The 24,503-nt window shown below is 40.2% G+C and overlaps 1 protein-coding gene across 10 annotated transcripts in view; it reads left to right on the forward strand.

Annotated features, from left to right (window-relative positions):
* Window positions 1–193: 193 nt before the first annotated feature.
* The window catches only part of LOC120450757 (ataxin-2 homolog), a 31,868-nt gene continuing 7,558 nt past the window's right edge, over window positions 194–24,503 (forward strand). The window contains exons 1-11 of one of the 10 annotated variants that reach the window (XM_039633885.2): window positions 194–542; window positions 822–1,166; window positions 15,652–15,760; window positions 15,857–15,987; window positions 17,460–17,576; window positions 19,569–19,890; window positions 22,163–22,223; window positions 22,497–22,761; window positions 22,853–22,971; window positions 23,081–23,259; window positions 23,321–23,494. In XM_039633885.2, coding sequence (XP_039489819.1) covers window positions 1,110–1,166; window positions 15,652–15,760; window positions 15,857–15,987; window positions 17,460–17,576; window positions 19,569–19,890; window positions 22,163–22,223; window positions 22,497–22,761; window positions 22,853–22,971; window positions 23,081–23,259; window positions 23,321–23,494 — 1,534 coding nt within the window. In that variant the 5' untranslated portion in view covers window positions 194–542; window positions 822–1,109. The remainder of the gene's footprint in view (window positions 543–821; window positions 1,167–15,651; window positions 15,761–15,856; window positions 15,988–17,459; window positions 17,577–19,568; window positions 19,891–22,162; window positions 22,224–22,496; window positions 22,762–22,852; window positions 22,972–23,080; window positions 23,260–23,320; window positions 23,495–24,503) is intronic. The other 9 variants (XM_039633886.2, XM_039633889.2, XM_039633888.2 and 6 more) reach the window with 9 other exon arrangements.

Consider the following 24,503-nt stretch of genomic DNA (forward strand, 5'->3'; position numbering starts at 1 on the left):
AACGGCGAAACCAAGCAAATTAAATTTGCAGTAAGCTTTAACCGTTTCTCCGCAAAAGTTACCAAATTACCTGATAGTTGGTTTTGTTTATTAGTAATGCATTACCGAGGACGCACCGACGCCCATGCAAACAGATGTTCGGTGTGGCTTCCATTTCCATTCGCGGTTCCACTTCCGAATCTCTCTCCCCCAAAACTTCCAGGCCCTGCGTCAACTCCAACGCCGTCGCTTTGCCTTCGCTCGCTGGATTATTTTGTGGGACCTTTTAGTTCAGGTTCAGTCGTGTTCGTAACGTCGTCGAGTTGAAACCGAAAAAGCTAGGCAGTTTCTCACAGCTATATATACATATGAGCAGGCAGCAGCAGCAGCGGCAGAGCAGAGAGCAAATCGGTGCAATCTTGAATAGTGTGTTTCCCAGTGTTTCACCTAAAGTTTCTGGCACTATTGCCTTACCAAAGATTCGCTTCAGTGACCACGAACCACGTCCACGAAGGGAAAAAAGCGGCTGACAGAAGTGCGAATTCCAGCGAAACGGCTAAAAAGTATTGCATACTACGGGGCTGTTATGAAAAGTAGATATCGATTTGCCAGGGCATGAAAATAAGAATCTGAGCGCGGCTCTCGGGCAAGTTTCTGTTTTTAATGTCCAATAAAGTTGTTTGCCCGTTACGAACGGGTATTACGGGCTAATTGCGTCCACATTCGGTGGGTCATCAAATGTGTAGGCCGTATGTGTGTGTATGTGGGCATGAGATCATCGCCGGAACAGGGCGCCCGCTGGTATGCAATACTTTTTCTCACGCCCCCATTTCTCCCCGCAGCGGAAGTCTAATCCAATTTGGCCTATGACAATACAAACGCACTTTCTTCGCTACGCATTGTCCAGGTGCGTGTGCGTATAGAGAGAGCGAGCGAGAGGGATAGCGGACGAGCAAGCGAGAGGTTAAATATTTAGGTTTAACAGCCAGGCGCGTGTGTGTGACCCATGAGAAGTTGTTGAAAATAATCAACGCCAATCGCCGGAGAACGAAAGCAGAGAAACCCATACGCGCGCGTGTTTAATTTGTATTTTTGGCACTTTGGTTGGCAAACAGCAAAAGCATTTCCCTATGATTGGCTCATTCTGGAATCTGTGCAGAGCGTGCCCATCAATGCCGGTAGACAAGGTGAGTAACGTGCAATGCCCCCGAACAATGTGAATAATAATTACTAACTCTAACTGTAAAGGAAGAATCAAACTACACAAATATTGAACGCCTTTACAGTCGTAGTCGAGTTGCTGATTGTTTTCAGTAAAGAAGTTCCGGGGCTTTCGCTCCCTTAGCCTCTTAGCCCAGTTCGCAGAAAGCGAACATTTTGCCAATAGCCTCGAAATCGTTTAATTTATGTGCGAACGTTGTCTGAATCGGCGTGTGGGTATGAGTGAATGCGAGTGCAGGACATAATACATTTTTATTGCATGCTTGCGGGCGACAAGTGAAAGGGGCTGCAGCCGAGAAAGGGGTGACTTGGCTTGAGTTATGATACGTTTCGCAGAATTGCGGGATTAGGGTGAATTTTTTAATATGGAGGATTTAAATCCGACTCAGGGGACCAAGCCAGAAATTTATGGTAAAATAGGAGGTGAATAACTCCCAAAATTGTAATTAATATGTTAGTTTATTACGCAAGCCTATGTTCTTTTCAGGAATTTGGAATTTAATCAATCAAAACTCAAATTTTAAACTAATATTCCATTTTTAAATTGCTCAGCCATAAAAACGAAATAAAAGTATGTAAAGATGTAGAAAGTAACCATTTTAAGTGAACGAGATTTCGGTTCAATTAATGCCATGCGAAAATTCCTTGAACTCTTCCACCTAACTGATTTCCCCTTGGCCACATTTTTCTTCCAACTTTCATAATGTTGATCAATATTACCTTACGTCCGCAATCCTTGGAGTGTCGTCACAAATCGTTTGTCCGAAGCATGCAATATTTTTCAGCTTATTTCACACAATGTAGACCGAATATATATGGAGTGCCAAAGTAAATAACTGAAATTCGTTGGCAGCGAATAAATTAACTTGCATTACGCCCGACACCAATCGCGTCAGCGTCAAGTAACAGCACAAAAAAAAAAGAAATATAAAGAGAAACATGGCACCAAGGCAAAAGGAAAGAAAAATCGGCAAAAAGGCTGAAAAGGCCCAGAAAATCAATAGCATATGGCTTGTGGCTTGTTTGGGCCCACAGCTGTGGCCGGCCGGGGTGCCACATAGAACCCGGATTTGGATTCCGATTCGGACCCGGACACGGACACCTACTCCGCCGGAGACGGAAGACCAAAGACCGAAGAACTCGCTCTCCAGCCTTCCAGCGCCGCTATTCCAGTCGCTGTGCGAAACAGCTGATTCATCATTTCGCCATGACAATGTACACGATTGCAGGAGAAGCGATTCTGACAATTTGTCTCTTGGCGACCAAGTGTTCATTCAAGAAATATATATTCAACATTAGGGCTTTAAATTAAAAAACTAAACGATTAGGTTCTAGTATGGTAAAAAATATAATTGGAATCCACGGAAAATATTTTTTAAACAAAAAACCTTTTACTTTTATTTTGATATACGTACTTTGAGTAGACTTTAACGTTTCACATTGCGCACATGCCGTCATTCCACGACCTCGCGCATGTGCAGCTGGGAGAGAAGATAGGGAAGAGATAGAGACTCGGAGAAAGCAGCGCTGTGAGAAAGTAAGAGGGAGCGAGGAGAGCGCCTTTTAGCCGGCTTTTGCTCGGGCTTTTTGTTGTTGTTTCCCGCTGCTTGTTCAGCCATATGACGTTCGAGGCAAATTATCTTGCGGTATTACATCAGCGCAGAGTAGTCAAACTTTTATGGCGGCACCTTCGCCACCCACTCCCACGCCTACTTACCACCCTCTTCCCAACCACTTCTCACCCACCGAGCCACCCATCCACCTACCTAGCGGCAACAACAAGTGCCGGCCAAGTGTCGCCAGTCGGTCGTCGGTTGCATGCCACACGCTTATTGATTAAGCTCGCATATGGTTACCGCCGTGCTTAATTCTTAGTCACTCCTCGGATCGATCCAGTGCTATTCGCTGACTCCTTACAGTCAGCTGGGCGTCGCCCCTAGTTACACTGGTAGAAACTACGCACGCAGAGGGGAAAATTCCATTTTGAAATAAGAACTGTTTTCCAGCAAGGAATAAATTTGATTAAAACTGTGTGTGCCAGTAGGAGTCTCTAACTAATTTAGTTGTATTAAGCCCGTTCGTTGGCCATCTTGTTTCGGCTTGGGAGTTTATTGTAGAGTGATTTAAATACAAAATCGTTCACTGTGTATGCTCACTCAACTTATGCCGAGTTATCTTCCACTGGCACTCGCAGTTATATCCGCCCTATTGTTTCGCACATCTATAACCATCCGCAATGTCTTCTGCTGGATTGTATAGAAGGCGAGGCGGTTGCCTTTGTTGCTTGGCTATCTTATGGATGCAGGAAACTGCCAAAAGTTGGCCACTTTCATACACAGGATAGTTTAAATTCTTTGCCGTGTAACCAAGTTCATATAGACACATTTTCTGCGAGCTGGGGATTAGGATTTATGTATATGTATAGAAAATGCTGAAAATGCAAACAATTATAATTATAATTGCAAAGAAGAACTTTTTACATAACGTACTCATAATGTATAGATAATTATTTACTGATTATAACTGATTTGGTACGCTCAGCAACGGAGATTGTAAAATATTGGTTGTCCTATCCCTTGAGAATATTTTTATGATTGAGAACTTAGAACTTTTAGTGTGCATCAAGAGAGTGAAAATTTCGCCAGCCAACTACTTCTTCTCCGGAAAACCCTTCCTATTGCATCTAACGAGGGCAATTTGCACTTTTCTGCCACTGTCTTCCCACAACCGTTGCCTCAATTGCCAGAACCAAAAATGGGGGAAACCAAAAGCAAACTCAAGCCACTACGGGCAAGGAGCCCAGGGAGAAGAAAGTTTTTTGTGCTGGTTTTTTCAGTGATTGTTGAAAACCGATGTGCATCTCCATGGATTTGGTGGAGGATCTGCAGCCGGCAGAAAAGTTTTATAATTACTTGGGGTCAAGTGTTTGGAGCCGGTTGGTGTGAAATCAAAAATGAAAAACACTCTTCTGTAAAATTAAACTTGTTTCCCGTTTATATGAAATTGTACTGAAAAACTGTTCGGAATTGTGCTGACGTGTACACAAAACTGACTGACTGGTTAAACATTTGAGGGGCAGAAAATGGAGGTGCACATGTCGCACGAGAGATTTCCCTTCTTTTTCATTTTCCGGACTTCTGTTGTTTGTAGAATTGCATTTTTTCAGGCAGTCAGTCATTTGGTTATTTGCATATTTTCAACACAAATCAGTGAATCGCATGCAGAGCGAATATAAAAATTTTACATTTCCCAGAAGTTTTTATTTAATCTGCTGCCGTCTGCTGTTTACTTTATTTTGGTAGAAATTGTTTATGGTTCTTTAAAATTTGCCATTGGATTGCAATACTGATTGTATATTTATCGATTAAATTTTAAGACGGAACAGAGCCAAAAACATTTGGTTAACGGAGTTATGGGTTATGAAAATAACTGCATTACTGTTTACAAATATAATATCGCTTTAAGTAAAATAATAGGAATGACATGTGTATATCAATCGACAAAATGGGACGTCACTTTGCCTGCTCTTGAATATTCCTGGCAACTTTATTATAGCCTTGATTATTCGATTTGTATGTGCTCGGGCTCTCATAGCGTGTTAATCAGTAACAACTTTTCATATTGATTTTTCTATTCGACAGCCATTAAAAACTGTACACGAATGTCGAACGAGCACGAAATGTCTATCATGTTTTGCTCATCAATGTCAGGCGATTAGAACTTGTATGGTTCAAACTTTTTTCATTAAAGCAGAAGCTCTTGATAGCCGCGTATGATGCTGCTATGAGAACGTCGGTTAAATGACAATTATAAGCCACTTGCTGATGATTTCCGTCTTATCTCATTTGAGGCAGGAAGGAACCGAAAAACGCCAAGAAAAAACAAGAGAGAACGCTATAGTCGAGTTCCCCGACTATCTGATACCCGTTACTCAGCTAGTGAAAGTGCGAAGGAGGTCTTCCACACTGACAGTTTTTGGCGGTTTGTGGGCGTTAGAGTGGGCGTGGCAAAAAGTTTTTTGGCAAATCGATACAAAATTTACAAGACTAATAGAAAAATGAAAAAATATCAAAACATTTTTCAAGTGTGGGCGTGGCAGTTTTATGCGGTTTGTGGGCGTTAGAGTGGGCGTGGCAAAAAGTTTTTTGACAAATCGATAGAAATTTACAACACCAATACAAAAATGAAAAAATATCAAAACATTTTTCAAAAGTGTGGGCGTGGCAGCTTTGGGCGGTTTGTGGGCGTTAGAGTGGGCGTGGCAGCATGATTCGACAAACTTGCGCTGCGTCTATGTCCGTGGAGTCTGTATGCCTAATCTCAACTTTCTAGCTTTTGTAGTTCCTGAGATCTCGACGTTCATACGGACAGACAGACGGACGGACAGACGGACGGACAGACGGACGGACAGACGGACGGACAGACGGACGGACAGACGGACGGACAGACGGACATGGCCAAATCGACTCGGCTATTGATCCTGATCAAGAATATATATACTTTATATGGTCGGAAACGCTTCCTTCTGCCTGTTACATACTTTTCAACGAATCTAGTAAACCCTTTTACTCTACGAGTAACGGGTATAATTAATTAATTTGCGAAGGCGCATCGCTAACCGTTGGTCCATCCGACTACGACCCATCCTTGGCACATTACGTCAACTTTGGCTCTAGGACTTCCACCTTACAGTCCCCCCAACCCTCCATTCAGCAAAAGAACCATCCATCCATCAGCATCCTGGAGAGCAGGGCCGTGCCATCACATCGTCTAACGTATTTCAATTTCAATTTCAATTTTCTGCCTTTGAACTAATGCAATTATAATAATTTCCCTGCGCAAGTGAATGGATTACAGCGCCGGGCTAACGGCCTGCCAGGTGCCACATGCCACATGGCACTTTCCACATCCCGTATGCCATATGCTATGCGCCATATACTAAATAGATGGGTCCCGGCCTGTCGCCGCTGCACTGACGCAGTCTTCAAAACCCCTTTTAACCCTAGCCTCTGCCTCTGAACCCATCGCCATGTTGGCTCTTGGCTGGCGACCAAGTTGCAAGGGGCTGTTGATGCTGACAGTGCTGATGGTAATTTTATTGGACAGTTGGTGAAGAGGGGGTATATCGCGGCATTGCTGGTTAAGAAGCTCTTGGGTTTCTTAGGCATCTTACTTTTAATGTCATCACTCAGTATCGTTGTCATACATTAAATTCTATATGATGCATTTCTTGAAATAAATGTAAGTGGGCAGTTTATTGATAATAAATTGAAGAAAAACCCACATTAAAGATTTAAACTTTATGCAGATAAGCTCAACCTTATGCAACGGACAAAATATTTAAAATGTACTTGTCTTATTATTAAAGAAAAAAAATGTATAAGATGTGGTGTGCTTTTAAATACGACTTAAACACAGGTTGGACTACAAGCGTGTAACGCGTAACTACCATAACTTATACCGATGATTACATCCAGGTGTTCTCTTCTACAACATTTTTTGCCTAATCCAGCTCTTCAGGCTTTTAGAATCCTTGGCTACACTCCCACTTTTTAGACGCGAAGAGCAAAGAAAAAATTCTTCTTATGCATAAAAAGTTAAACGATCCACGCCTTCAGACTCTAGTGCTGCCTTTTGCTGCGCTTTTGTTGTTAACTTGGCCAACACAAACAAACCGAAAATGTGTGTGTTTGAAAATCCCATTATATAAACGATATGAAAACTTGTGTGCGTATGCATTTTTTATGCGTTTGGCCGGCGGAATGGCGAAAAACTTTTGCTTAACAATACAAAAGCGTAAAATATTTAAGTGGCCCTGAAGGGAAGCAAAGCGATGGGAAGGGGAAGGAAAGGGAAAAGGGAAGCATTGTTCTGCCCCTCATCTGACCTTATTTGCTTATAAGTAATGTGTTAGCTTTGGTTTTTGGCAAGCGAAGAGGAAGTCGCTGCCAATTGGCCGGGAATAAATGCATATAAAATTCCCAAATTATCGGAGTGATGTCAGCCGAAAAATGCTGCTGCATGTTGGAATATTCAACATGTTTTAACAAAGTTTAAGTAAATATTTCAATGGCCATAAATAACAAATATATTGTAAACTCAACAAAATTCAATAGAATTCTACAAGTTGCTTCAAGAAAGAACTTTGCTGGCACGTTGTCATTCGCTGGTTGGATATAATTTCAAATTATTTGCCATTTTATTGCGATGGCAATGGCAATTTGATATGCTGCTGAAATATAAATAAAACTGCAACATGAACACAACAATGGACAATTATGTGCACAGCCAAGAGATCTGTATTCACAGAAGCATTAGCACATACCCATTCAAACACCAATGTTTGCTTTGCACGCTGCAGTGCAATTCTGTACTGCATTGTCTTAATGGCATTCAACCAACGTTCAGCGTTTTCAATTGCGAGCATTGGGGGATTTAGCCAACTCGGCTCCATCACGAGCCAAGTTCATCTGGGTTTAAGTGGATCCAGCTAGATCCGCAGATTGCTCAATGTGCCAGACATGTCTGTCACACACTTACTGCTGTTTCGGCGTTGTTCAATTCAATAAAATGTTTACAGAAATAAAAGGGCACATGGTGTTTGAAATGAATTTTGGTTTTAAGCCTAGTCTGTCATTACTAGGGATCTACGCAATGGCACCTTTGAAATATTGTTTAGATATGGTTTATTTACGGAGCACTATATTTTGATGTGTTCATATTATCCTGTAAAAACTTTGCCAATCAGTAAAGAAAGTTTAAATTTCTTGACTGAATAGTAATATACTGAACAACGCTTATAAAGTTCGTTTAAATAGCTTAAAATCCTTTATTAATTGCAACTAAATACTTCCGATTGCCTGATTCCTGGCTAGACAGCTCTGCAACTCCGGACCAAGTTATTTGAGCACTGGCAAAAACGGACGAGTACACAGAATACTGATGATTTAAAAATTGTCAGCTTTATTGGAAGAATATATAAGAAAGGCGTGATCTAATCCTCACGCTTTGCTGATGACTTTATTGACGTATTGAATGATGTAACTCATAGTTTGCCTTACTTAAACTACGTACCCATTAAACAAATTATCTGACCCTAGGTTAAAATATAGCTAAATTCGGGAACTGAGCAAGTCATATTCAGATAGATAAAAAGGGACATAAAAATTCACGAAGTTTTCTTACTTCCAGAATTTTAGACATTTTTGTTTAGGATTCTTTAGTAAAACTTCGTGATTGGGAAACCAAAGGCTGTGAATAATCTGAACGTTGTTTAATGTTTTTTGGCATAATGACTCGACTTTGTTTTGTGAAAAGCGGAGATGCGGTAATACGAGTATTTGAAGGATGCTGAAATGAGTTCACCGAGAAGTTGACATCACATTCATTTTTCCTTGAACTTCGTTTTCCATCATGGCTGACGTAAGTTCGGTGTACTTTTATAAGCGGAAAATTTCCTTCAGAATGCACTTTTGATTGCAGCCTGGAGGAGCTGCAAATTGCCAGCAGATTCTGCGGCCAGAGGAAAGACGCCAAAGAAAGCTAAGACCCAGCAGCTGGAAAGAGTGTCAATAAAGGCTGAAAACGTCGAAGTTGAAATGCCTTAACTCAAGTCACTGTGCTAGTCTCTTCTAAAATGTGTATTATGTTTTAACGAAAATAAAAAGGAAAGGGAGGTAAAATTGGGATGCCATTAAAGATAAGTTTGTAACAATAAGCCGTTGCTTGTTTTAAAATGTGGCAAATGTGACGTAGAAGCGTTAAAAAGTATGTAACAGGCAGAAGGAAGCGTTTCTGACCATATAAAATATATATATTCTTGATCAGGATCAATAGCCAAATCAATCTGGCCATGTCCGTCTGTCCGAATCAACGTCGAGATCTCAGGAACTAGCTGAGTAACGGGTATCAGATAGTCGCGGGACTCGCCTATAGCGTTCTCTCTTGATTGAAATGTAAATGTTTCCTTAATATTTCGTACAAAAGTAACAAGGTCTCTGATAACATCACATAAGTGTTCTTACTGTTATTCATCTATTTATATTGTGTGTACAATATATTCTTGATGTTTTGTATGATTTTTTAGACGCGTTCAGGGTTTTGGCGGACTGAAAGCTAAGCGCGTGCCATATCGATGGGAAAGTCGCGTTGTCGACGGCGTCGTTATTCACATGAGTGCACTAAGCAGAGCATCTCACACAGATACTCACCCACACAGACGCAGGCATACTCGTTCACCCGCACACTGACAAAATGCACTCGTGCGGTAATCGCTGAACAAGGAAAACAAAAGGAAAAGCCATTGAAGGCACGCACAAGCGACGGAAAATAGTTTTTCTTTCATTTTCCCTCTTTTTTCAAGCTTAAAGGCACTATCGAATTTCAGTTTAATTGCTTAACATTAAATAACGCTTAGCAGCAGAGGCGTACATGTATGGTAATGGAGATGCAGATACGGGTGTCTTTCTTGCAGTTTGTCTCGGAGGCAGACGACAGACAGGAAAATGCAATTATATAACGGCCCGCCCCTGGACCACTTGATGTTTTCGTTGTACAGACGTTTGAGGGGCGCGTAATTCCAGATGCATTCTGCTCACAAATATGACGAATATTTGCCAGGCGGGCGGAAGGTGTCACAAAAGTTTGCCTGCACAAATTGCTCAGGAAGTGCTGCAATTTCTCGGCCCAAGTATGTGTGAAAAGTTTTCATTGTCTGCGGCTGGCAGAGTGTGCAAGGAAAGAATTTGATAACATAAATGGATTTTAATTTTCATTTGTTGGCGTAAAGAGATTGCTTAGGTTAATGCTGTAAAAAGCATAAAGATAAGGGAAGTGTTAAATTTATTTGCACATACTCAGTTACGTGCCGAAGAATATGTAGAACAATGCGCCTTGATTTCAGTTTATGAGGGATGTTAGCTTACTTAGTTCAAACATTAAGTTAAGCACACATTTTATTTTCAGAAATAAACAAAAATATGAGAGAATGCTATTCAGATTCAGATTGTTGTAATTCGTTAAAATACGCAAACCACAGACTAAATTCGCTGCCTAAAAGATGAAACGTAACTGGGGTAACACATTTCTGAAATATTCAATGTATGTATATATTTTATTCCTGGCTTACCGAGTCCGATGACTTATGCAGAATTTATAGAGCTTGCCGGTGGCTCTTTTGCAGTTGCCACAAGCAATTTGATTGAGATTTGCCCAAGGACTGGGCCACATAAATCAGGCTGTCCCATCGACAGCCATGTCAACGCTAAGCCGTCGAATCAAAGCCGAAGCCAAAGGCCCCGAGCCATGGGGTCCAAAGGTACATATAAGGATTAGAATTGAAAAGGACCCAGACGATATGTAGCACATGGGCTGTGGGGAGAGCAATAAAAGCGTCTTAAAAGTTTAATGTCCCTCGATTTGCGGTTGCATACAAATGACTTTTTAGCCGTCGTCTATGTGTCTCCCTGCACTCTCTGCACTCCTGTTTCCTGTCTGTCTTCCTTTTTGTCGTCTGACTTTTGGTTTGGGGCGCAAATAAATCGCAGCACTGAGTTTAACGACTGCCTTCGCCCCGTTATTTTCTAGCTTAATTGTATGTTGACATTAAATTGTTGCATAACTCGTCGGGAGTTCTCCCAAACTTTAATGGGTGGTGAAAGCTTTTTGGGGGAAATCAATGTTATAAGGAGCACATGCAAGTTGTAAAGAGCAAGCTTAAATGTTATATTTCTTTATAATTAAGTTACATTTAGGGAGAAAAAGGTGAATTCTTGTATTTCCTCCCAAACGCACAAACGCCAAATAGGCGTAATATTATTATTATATTATATATTTTTCTGAATACAAGGCTGTACGCATTATTACTTATAGCTTCATACATTTTATTCAATCGGTTAAGTTTCATCAACTCGCTGAAACGTATGGAAGGTAAAAGGAAGCGATTGATAAGAATCAATAGCCGAGTTAATTACATATATATTTAATAATATTACGTACGAGATGAATCCATTACAACTCTGGCTGCGGTTGTAAATTAATTGCCACTAATTAAATGTTGTCCGCATGTTGTTCTGCTTTTATTTCAAAAGAAACTAAATCCATATTTATGGTAGAAGGCAACGGCAAAAACGGAAAGAAGGCGCTCTTGCAAATGAGTTTTCTTTAATTTAATGAAGGTGACCTCTAACCGGGGCTTTACTGACGTTTGGTTGCACGATGTGCCTCGTTGCTTCGTCGACCTCTGGTGGTGCATTTATACAGTGCGAAAAACGTGTCTATTAACAATAAGTACGTTAAATAATCTCTAGCTCTATTCGTTTTGATTCATTCTAACTTTAAATGCTTAATATTCTAACCGATGCCAAACATCTTTAAAAGGTTTATATACTCAATGGAAACTACAGATAGAACTTGGTTTTTAAAGCCTTGGTATTGTGCCATTTTTTTTCGCGAAAATGTTATATTGTTTTCTTTTTTACAATCCTTTTATAGTTAAGATGTATTGTTTTTCTTAAACTTTTGCCAGTGACTAGCCTTAACTGACTCCTGACTGCCGGTCAATCTGCGTCAGTCAGTCATTAGGATGCTTCGTGTCGTCTCTCATTCTCGGAAGTGCAGCTGGCAATTAAATTTGTGGCAGCAGCATCATTTCTGCCCACCTGGGCCACTGCTGAGTGAATTAATTGCCGGCACAGACCACGCAAAATGGCAGCAAACATCCCACGGGCCAAGTTAGATGAGCAATCGAGCAAACTAAGCCGTTGTGACACAAAGGCACGCACCAGAGAAAAATGGGAACGGGTGGGGCAGGGTCCGCCTGCGGCCAACATGGAACCCACCTGATCAGGTGCTTTGTAGGTCCGGCCTAGCTAACGGAAACCATAAAAGCACGGTGTGTATGCGGCTGTTGTCTGTGCCAGACAAAATGGTGTCAAATGGCAAAAATGCATCGTAAACAAAAAGTAAATGAAAAAACTTTTCAAGCAAGCCGAGGGCTGCGGCAAAAGTAACAGCCCAAAATAACAGCAAAGGAGGTTTTTACAAAACCGCAGTTTTACGATAACAATTTGCATAGCTTTAATATTTCTTTAAGTGGCTTGAATGTTAAAGTTGCACTTGCACATTTATAAAACACTATTACATTTGGGAAACCCTTGTATAAAAATAGCAATGAAGACTCAGTTTGCTATTTCTGTAATATTTTCATTTCATAAATAATAGAATTTTGCAGCCAAAAATATATAAACTCAGCGCCTGTTAAAAATATATGAAATTATAGCTTTTAATAATTTAAAATGTTTGTATACCGCACAATGTGCAACAAACTTTCGAATCTAACCTTTCGGAACGCATACGACAAAGACATATTCTTGCTCCCCAAAAATGTGGTTGGCACTTTAAAGGACTATACCAATACACAGGCAAATATATGAGACCGCAAAACAAGGATCTCCGAGGCGATAACTATGCTTCGAGGTGTCATTTTGCTTGTTTTGCCCGCATAAAACTTGAAAGGTCCCTTCGGGTAGATTAAACACGCACACGAACTTCCCACACACACACATTTCTGCGGTCAGAGACTTAAGAGTGTGTAACTTATGGTGCATCTGACGCCGGCAAGTATGCTACGAAAAATACTGAAATCCAATCCCCACCACCCATGAGCCATAAAGTTATCTCCAGAATGTGCATCAGATACAGGAAAATCTATACAAGAAATATGTCTGCAGCGTGGACGTTTATTTATGGGATAGTTAGGGACACCACAAATTGGGCACCGCTCCATGCGCCCAGTATTCATGCCAAATAAGTGGCAATTACCTCCTGGAAAATTAATAAAGAATCACTTGGAGCCAGCGCCTCTGAGCCCTTTAAGCCGCACACTCTTCACCGTTTACAATTTTAATTAAAAGTAATCTAACCAGCGGGAGGGTCTGCCGCCCGCCCATCTGTCAGCTGTGGGATAGTTGAGATGTCAGCAGGCTTATCGGGATTTCAACATCACTGCACAGGGAGACCTAGTATTTCGCAGCTGTGGGATGGCCGCCTCTCTCGTAAGAATGATTCAAATTTAAGCAGTATGATTTCCCCTATGACTCTCGCCTAGCTGGCCCAAAAAGACGCGCAACGCTTAAAATTTCATGTGATATTAAAGTTTAACGCACTTGCGAAAAAAGCGTATACACACTATTTAAATATTTATGCTAGAGTGCGGCTGCATTTGGTGACCGCAATCAATTGGACCACCACAGACATAAATCAGTTGGAGAAATATACGTTTTTTTTCAGGAACCCCTCCCTTGACATGATAAATTGTTGCAGCTGCCCAGGAAATACACTGAAAGTTGGTGGGGTCGTAAATATGTGTGTAAATAGACTCCACCTTGTGTGCAGGTGCGAGTCTGCCACGTGGCACGAGCCTCCCCGCACTTTTGGCAGTGCGAACGAAGGCTACGCTCCTGACATCAACTGCCAATTCATATGACAAACGAGCCCTCGTAGGCTCGAGTTTTACCCCAATGAAATGAGCTCTTACTGCTAAATTATGCAAAAGGTGCGTGCCGTCGAGGTATGGCGCTGCCGATCCATTCCACCCAAGGGGGCCTTATTGATTGGCAAAGAATGATTTGCCACAGCTCCTTATAATTGGTGCAATGCGTTGGCGGATATTGGAGTGTGTCCAAACTGAAGGGGTCTTCCCGCAACTGGGTTAAATGCCTCTGGGTTCATTGTTTGGATTATGTGTGTATCCTTGCCGCAGGGCACAATGAGGGAGAGTGATAGCTATTGCAGCTTAATTTATTAAGTGCTTTAGTGCGACTGGTATAATGTCAAAGATTAGATTTATTAAGCCCATTAGAGACATAAAGATAATTATCTGCAATTCACATAAAAGGCGAAAATACTATACAGAGTGCGCAAGTCAAAAAAAGAATTTAAATCTTAGTAATCACATTACGTCGAAACTATATAGAGTCAATTATTCAAATGGTAACCGGTTAAACCATTGCTTTTTTACTTATTATCAAGTAAACAACCGATCCCGATTAAGAGTTTAAAAATTAAAATTAAACCAAGGAAATGGGTGCTGCAAATAATTAATATAATGTTTACTGTCTTTTGACATTGCGTGCCAGCCGGCAATTATTTCATTGTACAAAAGTGGAGCAGGAAACGACGTCGAGACAACAAAAGTTAAGCTCAGGTAGACACACGAAAATTCTGTGGGGCAGGAGGAGAGTTCCAAGCCGGCCATAATTAAATCGAGTGACTTGGCTACTCCACGAGAATGTCCTGGAAAAGCTGTCTGTCCTGTCGGTCAGGATAGTCGCTGCAGCTGTCTTAGCCAGTTTGTGTTTGAAAGAGTTTCACCCAATTTCCAGCTTACATGCAACGACTTCTGCTCGAAGTGTTCAAGTCCCTTGGCTTAGATCGATACGCGCTGTCGTGGCCATAAAATAAGTCGCAAAATAACACAAACACAAGCCGCTGTAACTACCGAAGTGGCAGCAAGAGTAACTGTTGCAGTAGAAAACAGGCCATTAATATGGATTTTTCTCTGGCCATTGTCGCAATTATCAAATGGCTGCAGTTGTAATGTAGAAAGTGGGTGGACGTTCTGCCGCATTGAAATGCGGCAAACCGCAATTTGGCCGAGAGCCCGAAACGAAACTGTTTGACTAACCAGCCAATTGGCCAACAGCCCTGGGCCTAAAAGGCTGGCCCTGGCAAATGAAAATATTTACATGTGGCCATATGTGGAAGTGGTTAGTTTTTGTCGGTATCATTGTGGTATTTGTCATGCGTTCTGCTGTAATTATTATCCATGTAAAGATGCGCCCATTGTTTCATTCAGCAGGAAGAGCTGTTTTAACGTAAGACACATACTCGAAAATGCAGTTGGACCAGCTAAGCCTTTTATGATTTTACATCATTTTTATTACCAAGGATAATTCCAGTAATAAAATATTGAATTTTAGTTTCACATAAAAGAACATTAATAAGAAAAACTGTGCTGAAGCACGGCTGTGAACCCATAAGGTTCAAAAAAGGTTAAGGTTAAAATTAAAAAAATTACAAAATTAAATAAATCATTACTTTTGGTCAAAAAATCAGAATTATCAAGAAGACTATATAATATTCTAAATTGTAATCATTGGCACATATAGTCTATGGGGAGAAACTATTTTTATTTTTATTATATGTATTTAGAGTTTAGGAATGTGTTTTAAAATTCTTAAGTCATTTACTGTTAAGAGAGACAGAGAGAGAAAGAGACAAATATAATTTTCTTAGATCAGTTTAGACTGATATCCCCTGGGTAACTTGTGAATGAAATAGTTCTCAAAAGATGCATTTATAACAATTTAACCGAAACATACTATCCCCCTTGAAATATTACTTGATTGCTTTCTGACTCAACGCAATGTTTATCTCTCATCCTTCCCCCAGCAGCTCCACTCGGAGTATCGGAGCACTTATCGCTGGCATGAATTTACGGGCAACTCGCGGCCAGAGGTTGTGCGACGGGCGCCTGCCCCAAACCCAAGTCAATTTGTTGGTGAGTTGCGAAGACATTTGTCTTGCGCCCATTGTCACGGACTATTTATTGATCTCGCTCTGATTCGACTTTCGATTGGATTTTGCGGATCTGCAGGAGCGACAAATGAACCGCCATTGCCGCGCCGGAAAAAATGCCCAGAATTAGCATATAAATCGCACGAGTTTATTATAGGATCGGAGTATACAGATGGACGCCGGGATGCCAGTGCACATCGTTTGGCGAGAGTAAGTGTCGTTTCATGTATTTCCTATTTCCACCTCCATTTTTGACAGCTGCAGCGAATTTTTTTTCACTACTACCTATAATGTTTCATAAAGAAGAGGGAAAATCAATGCCATTTTAGCGAAATATATTTGAAAGAACATCAGAAAATGAGATTATTAGAAATGCATAATATTGGTCTTACAAAAATTTTAGAGAATTTAATTATTTGAAATAATATATATATGTACATTAACTACGTATCAGTGTAAGACTAGGGAATATAATTTTAAAGAAAACTTTTTTCTATTTATCCCAAGTTTAAATTGTGAACTTTTTTTGCCACTTAATCCAAGCTCTCATTTCTGTATATAAAAAGCTTTTATATATGGAAGATTATGCAAATCTAAAAATGCAAATCCCAACTAGCTATCCACATGTTATAGTAGAATTACATTCAGTTTATGGCCACACAACCTTTATGCGCTCTTGACATTTGAAGAGGACCGCGAGAGGAAAATGAAATGCGCTGTGGTTTTTCGAAGAGTATAAAACTTTCTTATTTTTATACCCTAAGTTTTATTTACTCGTCGAAAAACCGATGCACTAATTAGCCTTCCTTGTACTGCCTATTAGAATCGCGCCAGAAGTTGAGCATTTGATTGTACACCTAGAAGGTAGATGGCGTAAATTATTTGTTTTAATTAGGCTTAGAGGGTATAACGTTTTCATTGGCAGCATACTTTCATGTACGATTTTTATGGGCTTTCGAATGCCCACCGCCATTATGGTACGGGAGGCTTGGCATTAGGGTTAATGCGTTTAAGCCGCGGCCCTCATAAAAAAGTCGACGCTCTCAAATGCCACAGGAAATACACAAAAGCCGTTCAAAAAAGCTTCATGTGAGCTGGGTCCTTTCCTAGTTCATTTTTGGCCCCTCCTCTCCAACCGTAGACTAATTAATAATGAGGCACACAGTGGTACATGTTGCAAGGACATTGAGATACGTGAGCGAAAATCAGTGGCATTCACAGATGAAAGCGTTTGAGGAAGTTAGTGCCATTGGGCATCCACTCTGGTTTTCAAAATATAACTATTTGTGCTCTTATATCATTTATAATATAGCTTTTCAATTTAAAAACCGAATGCATATATGTAGTTACAATAGTTTTGAAACTCTCAGGAAGTTAAAAATTATATGAAACTAAATAATGTTGCCTTACTTAACAATTGAAAGTTCATTCATTACTCGTTAAAATTTTCCTCTCCAAGATTCTTTTTCCGCCACTGACCTTAATACTTGTTTGTTCGCCAGAATACCGGGGAGAGTGTGCTTTTGACATACTATCATGGGCACCCTGACAATACATAATTAATTGCCTCTACCTCATGACGCACGTCAACAGGGCGTATGCGTATTATTTACGACCAGCTAATTAACCAGACATGCCCGTACATCTCTAAAGCCCTTAATGCCCTCTCTGTCTCTCTGCAGTCGGAGGAGCGCGGTGGCACACCCTCGCGCCGCAGCAAATCGGAGGGACCCCCCGTTGTGCCCAATGGACGTGCGTATCCCATTGCCACGGAGATCGACGGAACCACAAGAAAACAGGTACACAATTGTCACATGACTGGCACTGCACGCAGCCAAAGCGCTCGGGTGTCTAATTCCATAGTTGTCTATGACCAAACCAACAAAGTCAAATAAATACTCGTGTGTGCACTTCGAATTCGGGAGCTTGGGTGTCTGTGTGTGTGTGTTTGCAAGTTCAAGCCCCAGCATGCCTGTATTAGTTGAATCATTTCTGCAAGCCCAACAGTATTGGATGAGCTCATTGGGGTCTCGCATTCTTGTCCAGAAATAGCTTTCCACCAGCGCAATGCAATAGTCTGTCCTAACGTGAAAGCTACATTATGGGATTATATTTGAAACACCCTTATTTACTTGGACTATACTTTTGTAACTCTAATGATACTTAATTTAAAGTTTTTAAAGATTTCAACGAAATACATTTTAGATCCTTTGGTTAACGTTTTGCATCTAACTTACATTGAATTGAAGTTAAATCTCTTTATTTCATTTATTTTGATTTTAAAAGTAATATTTAAAATGTACCAACTAAAGGGTCCTGCTCATAAAATTTAAAGCTAACGCCTAACGTGAATGCAAAGAAAGAGCTTCAGTCCGATTGAACGTTTGTGGCGCCACATAAACTGGGAAAAACTTGTAGATAAAGGACCTGTTTCAGTTTTCCGATCGGAGATAGAACGCGCCTTGGACCATTGGGCCGGAACTTGGTGGCAGCAACAGTTTCTATTAGCGGCGATGCTGTCTATCAGCCAGCCCCCGAAATCCCCTCCGGACACCCAGCATTCGTACGCCTGTTTCGCACTGCCTGCAACTTTTACAGTCTTTTTGCCTTTATTGGCAATTTTCCCCGTGCAGGACATGCTGTTGAACATTTGTAGTTCGTCGCGCCTTTGCGGCTATGGCAAAATTTCATTTACTCACACGAGCATGATTGCATGTGTCTGCATTTGCAGTGAGTGAGCCCGAGCAGCATTGTGTTGTCAGGCAGAATGTCAGTTTGTCGGGTGGCTACTCGACCTGAATGTACAATTTTAATCTGCAAAACCCTTCAACATTTGCATAAGTTGTACATCGATTTTTTACCCCATTCTATACGAGCACTTGTATAGTAATATCCGGATACTTTCAATACTTAGTACATATTTTGCCGTTCTGATTGTTGCCATTGTGCTTGTGCTTGGTAATGCATGTAACAGGGGTTTTATGCTAGTTTTTATCTCCCTATACTTTCTCCTGTTGGTGAATAAAAGCCGAACGTGAATGTGTTAGATTACATTTAATTTTATATTTGTTGATAAAGGAGTTTTCTGCGTTTTAAAGTTTCTATGCATACATTTTGGGGCAATGCTTAACAGTAGGTATTATGACATATACTTATTTATTGTGTTTTTTAAGTTATCGTCATTTTATTTATTAATAGACACATCTGTTTTTGGTAGAACATGGAACATAAAAAAGTTCCTTGAAGTCTAGAAGTTTGTGGCATTTGAAATTATTAAATGAAGTTCTTCCCACAAATATTTATGAAAATACCAATTGTATTTTTAGTTATGTCAGCATTGCAGCCTGAACCCTTTTATACTCTCTCCAGTACTAGTCATTTTAAACGTATTTATTTGTGTATTTGGGGCTGTAACCTATCTTTATAACGCAATTAGTAATAGATGTTCAAAATTTTCAATTTATACTTGTATTGTGTGTATTTCTTCTCTTTCTCGTTCTCGTTCTCTGTTTCTCCACCTATGACTAACCGGTATCTTCTTCTCTATGTTAACTGTGCTCTGATCGTCCCCAAAAACCCCCAAAAAATATGAAAACTAACCTTGTTTAATAAATAATAATTAAACATTAAACTTATCCTCACACTCAATGCGACACTGCAATGTTTTCTTTTCTCGTTCTCGTTCTCGTTCTCTTTTCTCGATTCTCCATTCTCGATCTTGTTCTCTTTTTGCTTAAACCTTAAACCCGAAACCCTTTTTCGTTGTGTCATTCTGCTCTTCTCTTTCGCAGGCGGGTGAGTCAAATGGGCTATTGAAAAAGACCATCAATAAGTTGAGCACTGAGTACCGCCTGCAATTCGTGTGGCCCACAGTCCGACGCATAAAGGGCGGCGGCGAGGCGGCGTCTAGGGCCGCTGCCGGGGACTATCCGAGAAAGTCCATATCGCTGGGCGCCCTTCGGTCCGGGGGCCAAGGTCACAGTCACACCCAAAACCAGAATCAGAGTCAGAGTCTGACCCAAGCCCAGAATGGTCACACACATCACACGATGATGGGTGGCGGTGTGGGCTTGCCGACGGTGCATAAAAAACGAACAACAAATCAGAAAGAAGGTGCGACAACAAATTGTCGTCGCTAAGCATTTATTTATCATACTAAACAAAACCGAAAAAAAAAAATACAATTAATTATATATGTGAAACAGACGAAACATTTCCTACTAGCGCATAGTTTTTTTCAACTACTATATGTAATACTAAAACTAATTTTTAACAATCCAAAAGCGCGTGCGTACTAAATGAGTTGACATTTGATTTTTAAATTAAATTTACTTAATTAATTTACTTAATGAACCTAACAAACTAATTCACGGCAGATTGCGTAATATTTTGTTTACTAACCTCCGTAACCGTTGAGATTTGTTTATTTTTCAAGATTTTTAAATGAAAATTTGTGCCGTGGCAGCAGCATTGAGCCAAAAAAAAAAACCAAAAAAGAAAAGCCCAATAGAAAAGTGTTGAATAGTGTTGGTAAATTAACATAGTCTAAACAATTTTTCCGCTCTCACCGCCGCCATATAAAAAATGATAAATTGCTACCAAGCAATCAATCGAATTCGAAATCAAGTTTTTATGTACACGTCGTCGTAACTTTCGCTTAATAATCGTACTCGTACTTATAAATATGTATACTACATTGCTCAAAACTAAGATAGATATTTTCTAGAATAATTACCTTGAACATTTCCGTATGATTTCCTCTTTCTTTCTGTACGTACAAAAAATGTTTCGTTTAACGCTTTTGTAACTAAAATTATATTATTTCAAGCAGTTAGCAATTCTTTACTGTCTAAAATTTATTTCATATAGAACGAAATTATGCTAAATTCCTTTCCAAAGACAAAACTAAACCCGACTCTAAAAGATTAAACACAATCAAGACTTTCTTCTTAGCCCAAAACTGACGTAAGTGTTGAACTAAATTTAATGTTTATTAGTGCTAAACCGATTCAATTTCCTTTACTGCCGAGCGTAAAATTGCGTTGATCAATCGAAAATTGATGGGATTATTCCCGGGTCGTGCCCATTCTCATCCAACACGCAGTGTCAATGCAACTTTACGTGACGAACTGATGAATTGATAAATTGATAAATTGAAAAAAGCCAAGTGTAGTATGAGCATGTTGTGGCCGCGGGTTGTGTGATATATCCCGTTTTCATTTAGATGAAAGCGTAAAAGTTATTACATAAGTTGCCTTAGTTTCGTTGCATGTGTGAAACGACAACCAATCGAAATTACTATAGTGTCATGCATTAAACCAGACAACCATTAATCAATCAGTCAACACGGCATCATCAATTCGCTATCAATCGTATATACCTGTATTACTCACGTGTAACATATCATCGGCAAGACAAATTGGCAAGCTTAGTGAGGGTTAGCTTAGTCTGTGGGCAGTAAATGTGAATATCACTTTTCCAAATACTAACAAAATTTACAGTTTAAGCAATGCGCATAGGTAAGGCAACCGGAAACGGAAGTGAAAAACGGCAATAAAATAGAATAAAATGAAACCTTACCCCTCTACTTATACGCTAAATTGTTAAGTGCATCTGCATCTCAGTGGCAATTAGTGGCTTCAAATGCAAAATGCTTTTGTCTTGCCTTTAACCCTTGTGCGACGCCTCGAGCTTCCAGCAATAGTGTACAAAATTGGACGTAGTGCTTACAAAAATGCTACAAATATCTAACTAACTATCTAAAAAATATGAATTATCCAACGCTGCATTCAACTCGAATTGTAAACACATATTTTACATAAGAAAGAATACAACAATTGGTTTGAATTTCGTTCTATATTCCAAATAAAAGTTACCCTAAATTGTTCAAACATATCCCCAGAAACTACCAGGAAACCATGCCAAACACGCTTCAACCAACATTCAACATTTTAGATTTTTAATTCTAAACTCAATGCCAAAAACACAAATTGATTTTCATTTGAAGTTTATATTTAGCATTTCTCTTAGCTGAGTAAGCTGACCACCCAAAAACTAACCACCCAATCACAACCACAAACCACACCCTCAAAACCACCCACTAAAGCGCTGCTTCCGGCTCATTTATTTGCTGTACAATAATATGAAGTAACCTTCTCCTTAACCTTGAGTTGAAGTTTAGCGTATTCGAGACACCTTGCTAAAGAAAACCTAACCTTTGTTTCCACCTTTTGCCTTTAGTTTCCTACTGCATTTTCTACAATTAATTATACTTTCCTTAACTAATCTTAATGTACCCACTGATGATAGACATCAGCGAAAATCTCTATAAAGCTATCGATCGACTTGGATTGCAGCATTAAATTTCGTGTCTGTGTGCTTTCAGCTACTCTACATGAGTTGGAGCCCTTGGTTAGCGATACGGATGATAGAAAAACGCACGAGAAGTATGAACATTTAATTAACATAGCCCTCAAACCAACTCGCTCATAGCTTCTGCCATTCTCATTCAGTGATGTGTCCTTCATAAGCCCACCCGAAAAAGCGGTATCACCCAAAATATAAAAAAAGCTTTCAGAACCCACATTCATCCGCACCTGCATGTTGCAAGTGTTGCATGTTGCAGCCATCGAGAAGCACAGCAGTTCCCTTTTGAAGCTCAGAATCTCTTATTTACCAGCACTACTTCTCCTAGCTAATGACTTCCTCGATTCTTGCAGACAAGTGACCATTGTGGAGCGCAAGATCACCTCGCGTCCGTTTTCGCAGGCCATCGACCAGGAGCGTCTGAACCACTTCATCACGAAAAAGGAGAACTTTGGCTTCGCCGATGCCGCCGTGGCCGCCGCGGCCCTTAAGGACGAGGTGGACAACAGGCAGCAAGTGGTGGTCATGAACGGCTCCGCCCCGCCGCACTCGAAACCGAATTTGGATTTGTGGTTCAAGGAGATGGTGGAGCTGCGCAAGAAGGCCGGCGAATACAAGGTGCGAACGAATTCTCTATCTGTGACTATACACCATACAGCTGTACCTTATTTATTTATTGTTTGTGTCTTCAATAAATTTTCTATTTCAGTGTCGTGGATGGGGCATAGAAATTGACCCGGAATTGTATAAGAAACAGAAGGATCTATGGGATCAGGTTTCAAAGCGCAGCTCACTTTCGGCACTTTCTTTAGCTTCGTCTGTTCACAGGTAATTAAAATTAAAGAAAAACGAACCAATTTTATTAAACATTAAAAAATAATTAAAATTGGTAATGCATCTGAAAGAAATAAATCAAACACATTTCCAACCCTTTTAGACCCATTACAAAGGAGGAGAAGGAACAGGAGAACAATAAGAAGTCAACACCATTGGAGAAGGCCCAGAAGCCTCGTGTTCCTGGCCAAGCCTTTTTGATTGATAATAAGGATGAGATTTCAGCACTGCCAGCACGCTTTAGCAATATACGCCATCACCTTGAACGCACCACGGGTCCGGGTAAGTAGCTGAGATATATGAAAGGATAAGCCCAGGCTTACTCTTCTACTGTTCTGTTTAGATGTAGAAGAGGGCGCTTTATTGCCCTCGCCCACGCGCGAGAAGTTGATGCCGGCTATTACCAAGCGGGAATCGGAATCCCAACGAGGAAGTCCTAAGAAAACCGCCTTGTCCAGGCATGGATCGCCCCAGAAGGGCAGTCCACAAAAGGGCAGCCCCAAGAAGGTCCTTAAAAGTGAGTAGTTTCCCGATTTTTCCCCACCCTTGAGCAGAGGATAAAAAAAAAGAATGCATACGCATATCCGATTTCAATTCCAAAGTTAACCATATCCGAATAGCAAATTTACCCCTATGCAACAATGACACAAGTACACAAAATGCACTTACCAATAGAGTTTCGAGTTCGGGATCAGAACAGAACATTGTACACGCTCCAACAATAAGTATACGTCCCGTTACCAACACCTTGATTTGGTTTCCTATGATTTTCGTATTGTCATAGTTTGCTCAACTGCTTCAACCGTTTGATTTGCATTTTTCCCCGACAGTCGAAGGAGTCGACTCGATTTGTATCCTTGTCAAGTGCACCGAAGGCTTCTTGGGATATGAGATTTGTGCACAATACTAATGTAGTTTTTTCTAGTTACATTTGCCAGTTTTTATCAGGGTTCGTGTTCTGAAATCGGTTGAAAGGTGTTTTAATGTTCTATGTTTAAGATATTATTTGTAGAAAACTATTTGGAAGCACTTGAACTGAACTACTTACATTTATTTGTTGAGGTGGACATTAATTAAGATAATCCCACATAATCATTCATTCATATTGCGTATATATAAATCATTTCGGTGTACTGGGACCATGAATATTTTAATGTGCTAGGTGTAAGTTCGATAATTGCTTTATATTACTTTGCGTAAGGCTAAGCTTTAAAGAAGCTTTAATTTGTATGTACACATAGTATCTTTGATCATCTTGACTGAATAAAGAGTGTCTTTTACCGCTTCTAATTAGTATTCGGGTTTTGTCAGAAATTTGCCAGCTTAGTCTTAGCCCCAAAAGGTGATATAGAATTGTGAGAGAGCTATAATATAAAAGTTTCAGAAGCTTTAACGATTACTTGGTATGTTATATAATCCATCCAAACGATGTGAAAATGAGAAGCTCAATTCGTAGCTCATTGCCATGACAACTTGTACAATAACTCACTTGAAACACCCACACAAATATCAGTAGTAGAAAGGCT

Source organism: Drosophila santomea, chromosome 3R (assembly GCF_016746245.2).
Source record: "Drosophila santomea strain STO CAGO 1482 chromosome 3R, Prin_Dsan_1.1, whole genome shotgun sequence".
In the NCBI taxonomy this organism is placed as follows: domain Eukaryota; kingdom Metazoa; phylum Arthropoda; class Insecta; order Diptera; family Drosophilidae; genus Drosophila; species Drosophila santomea.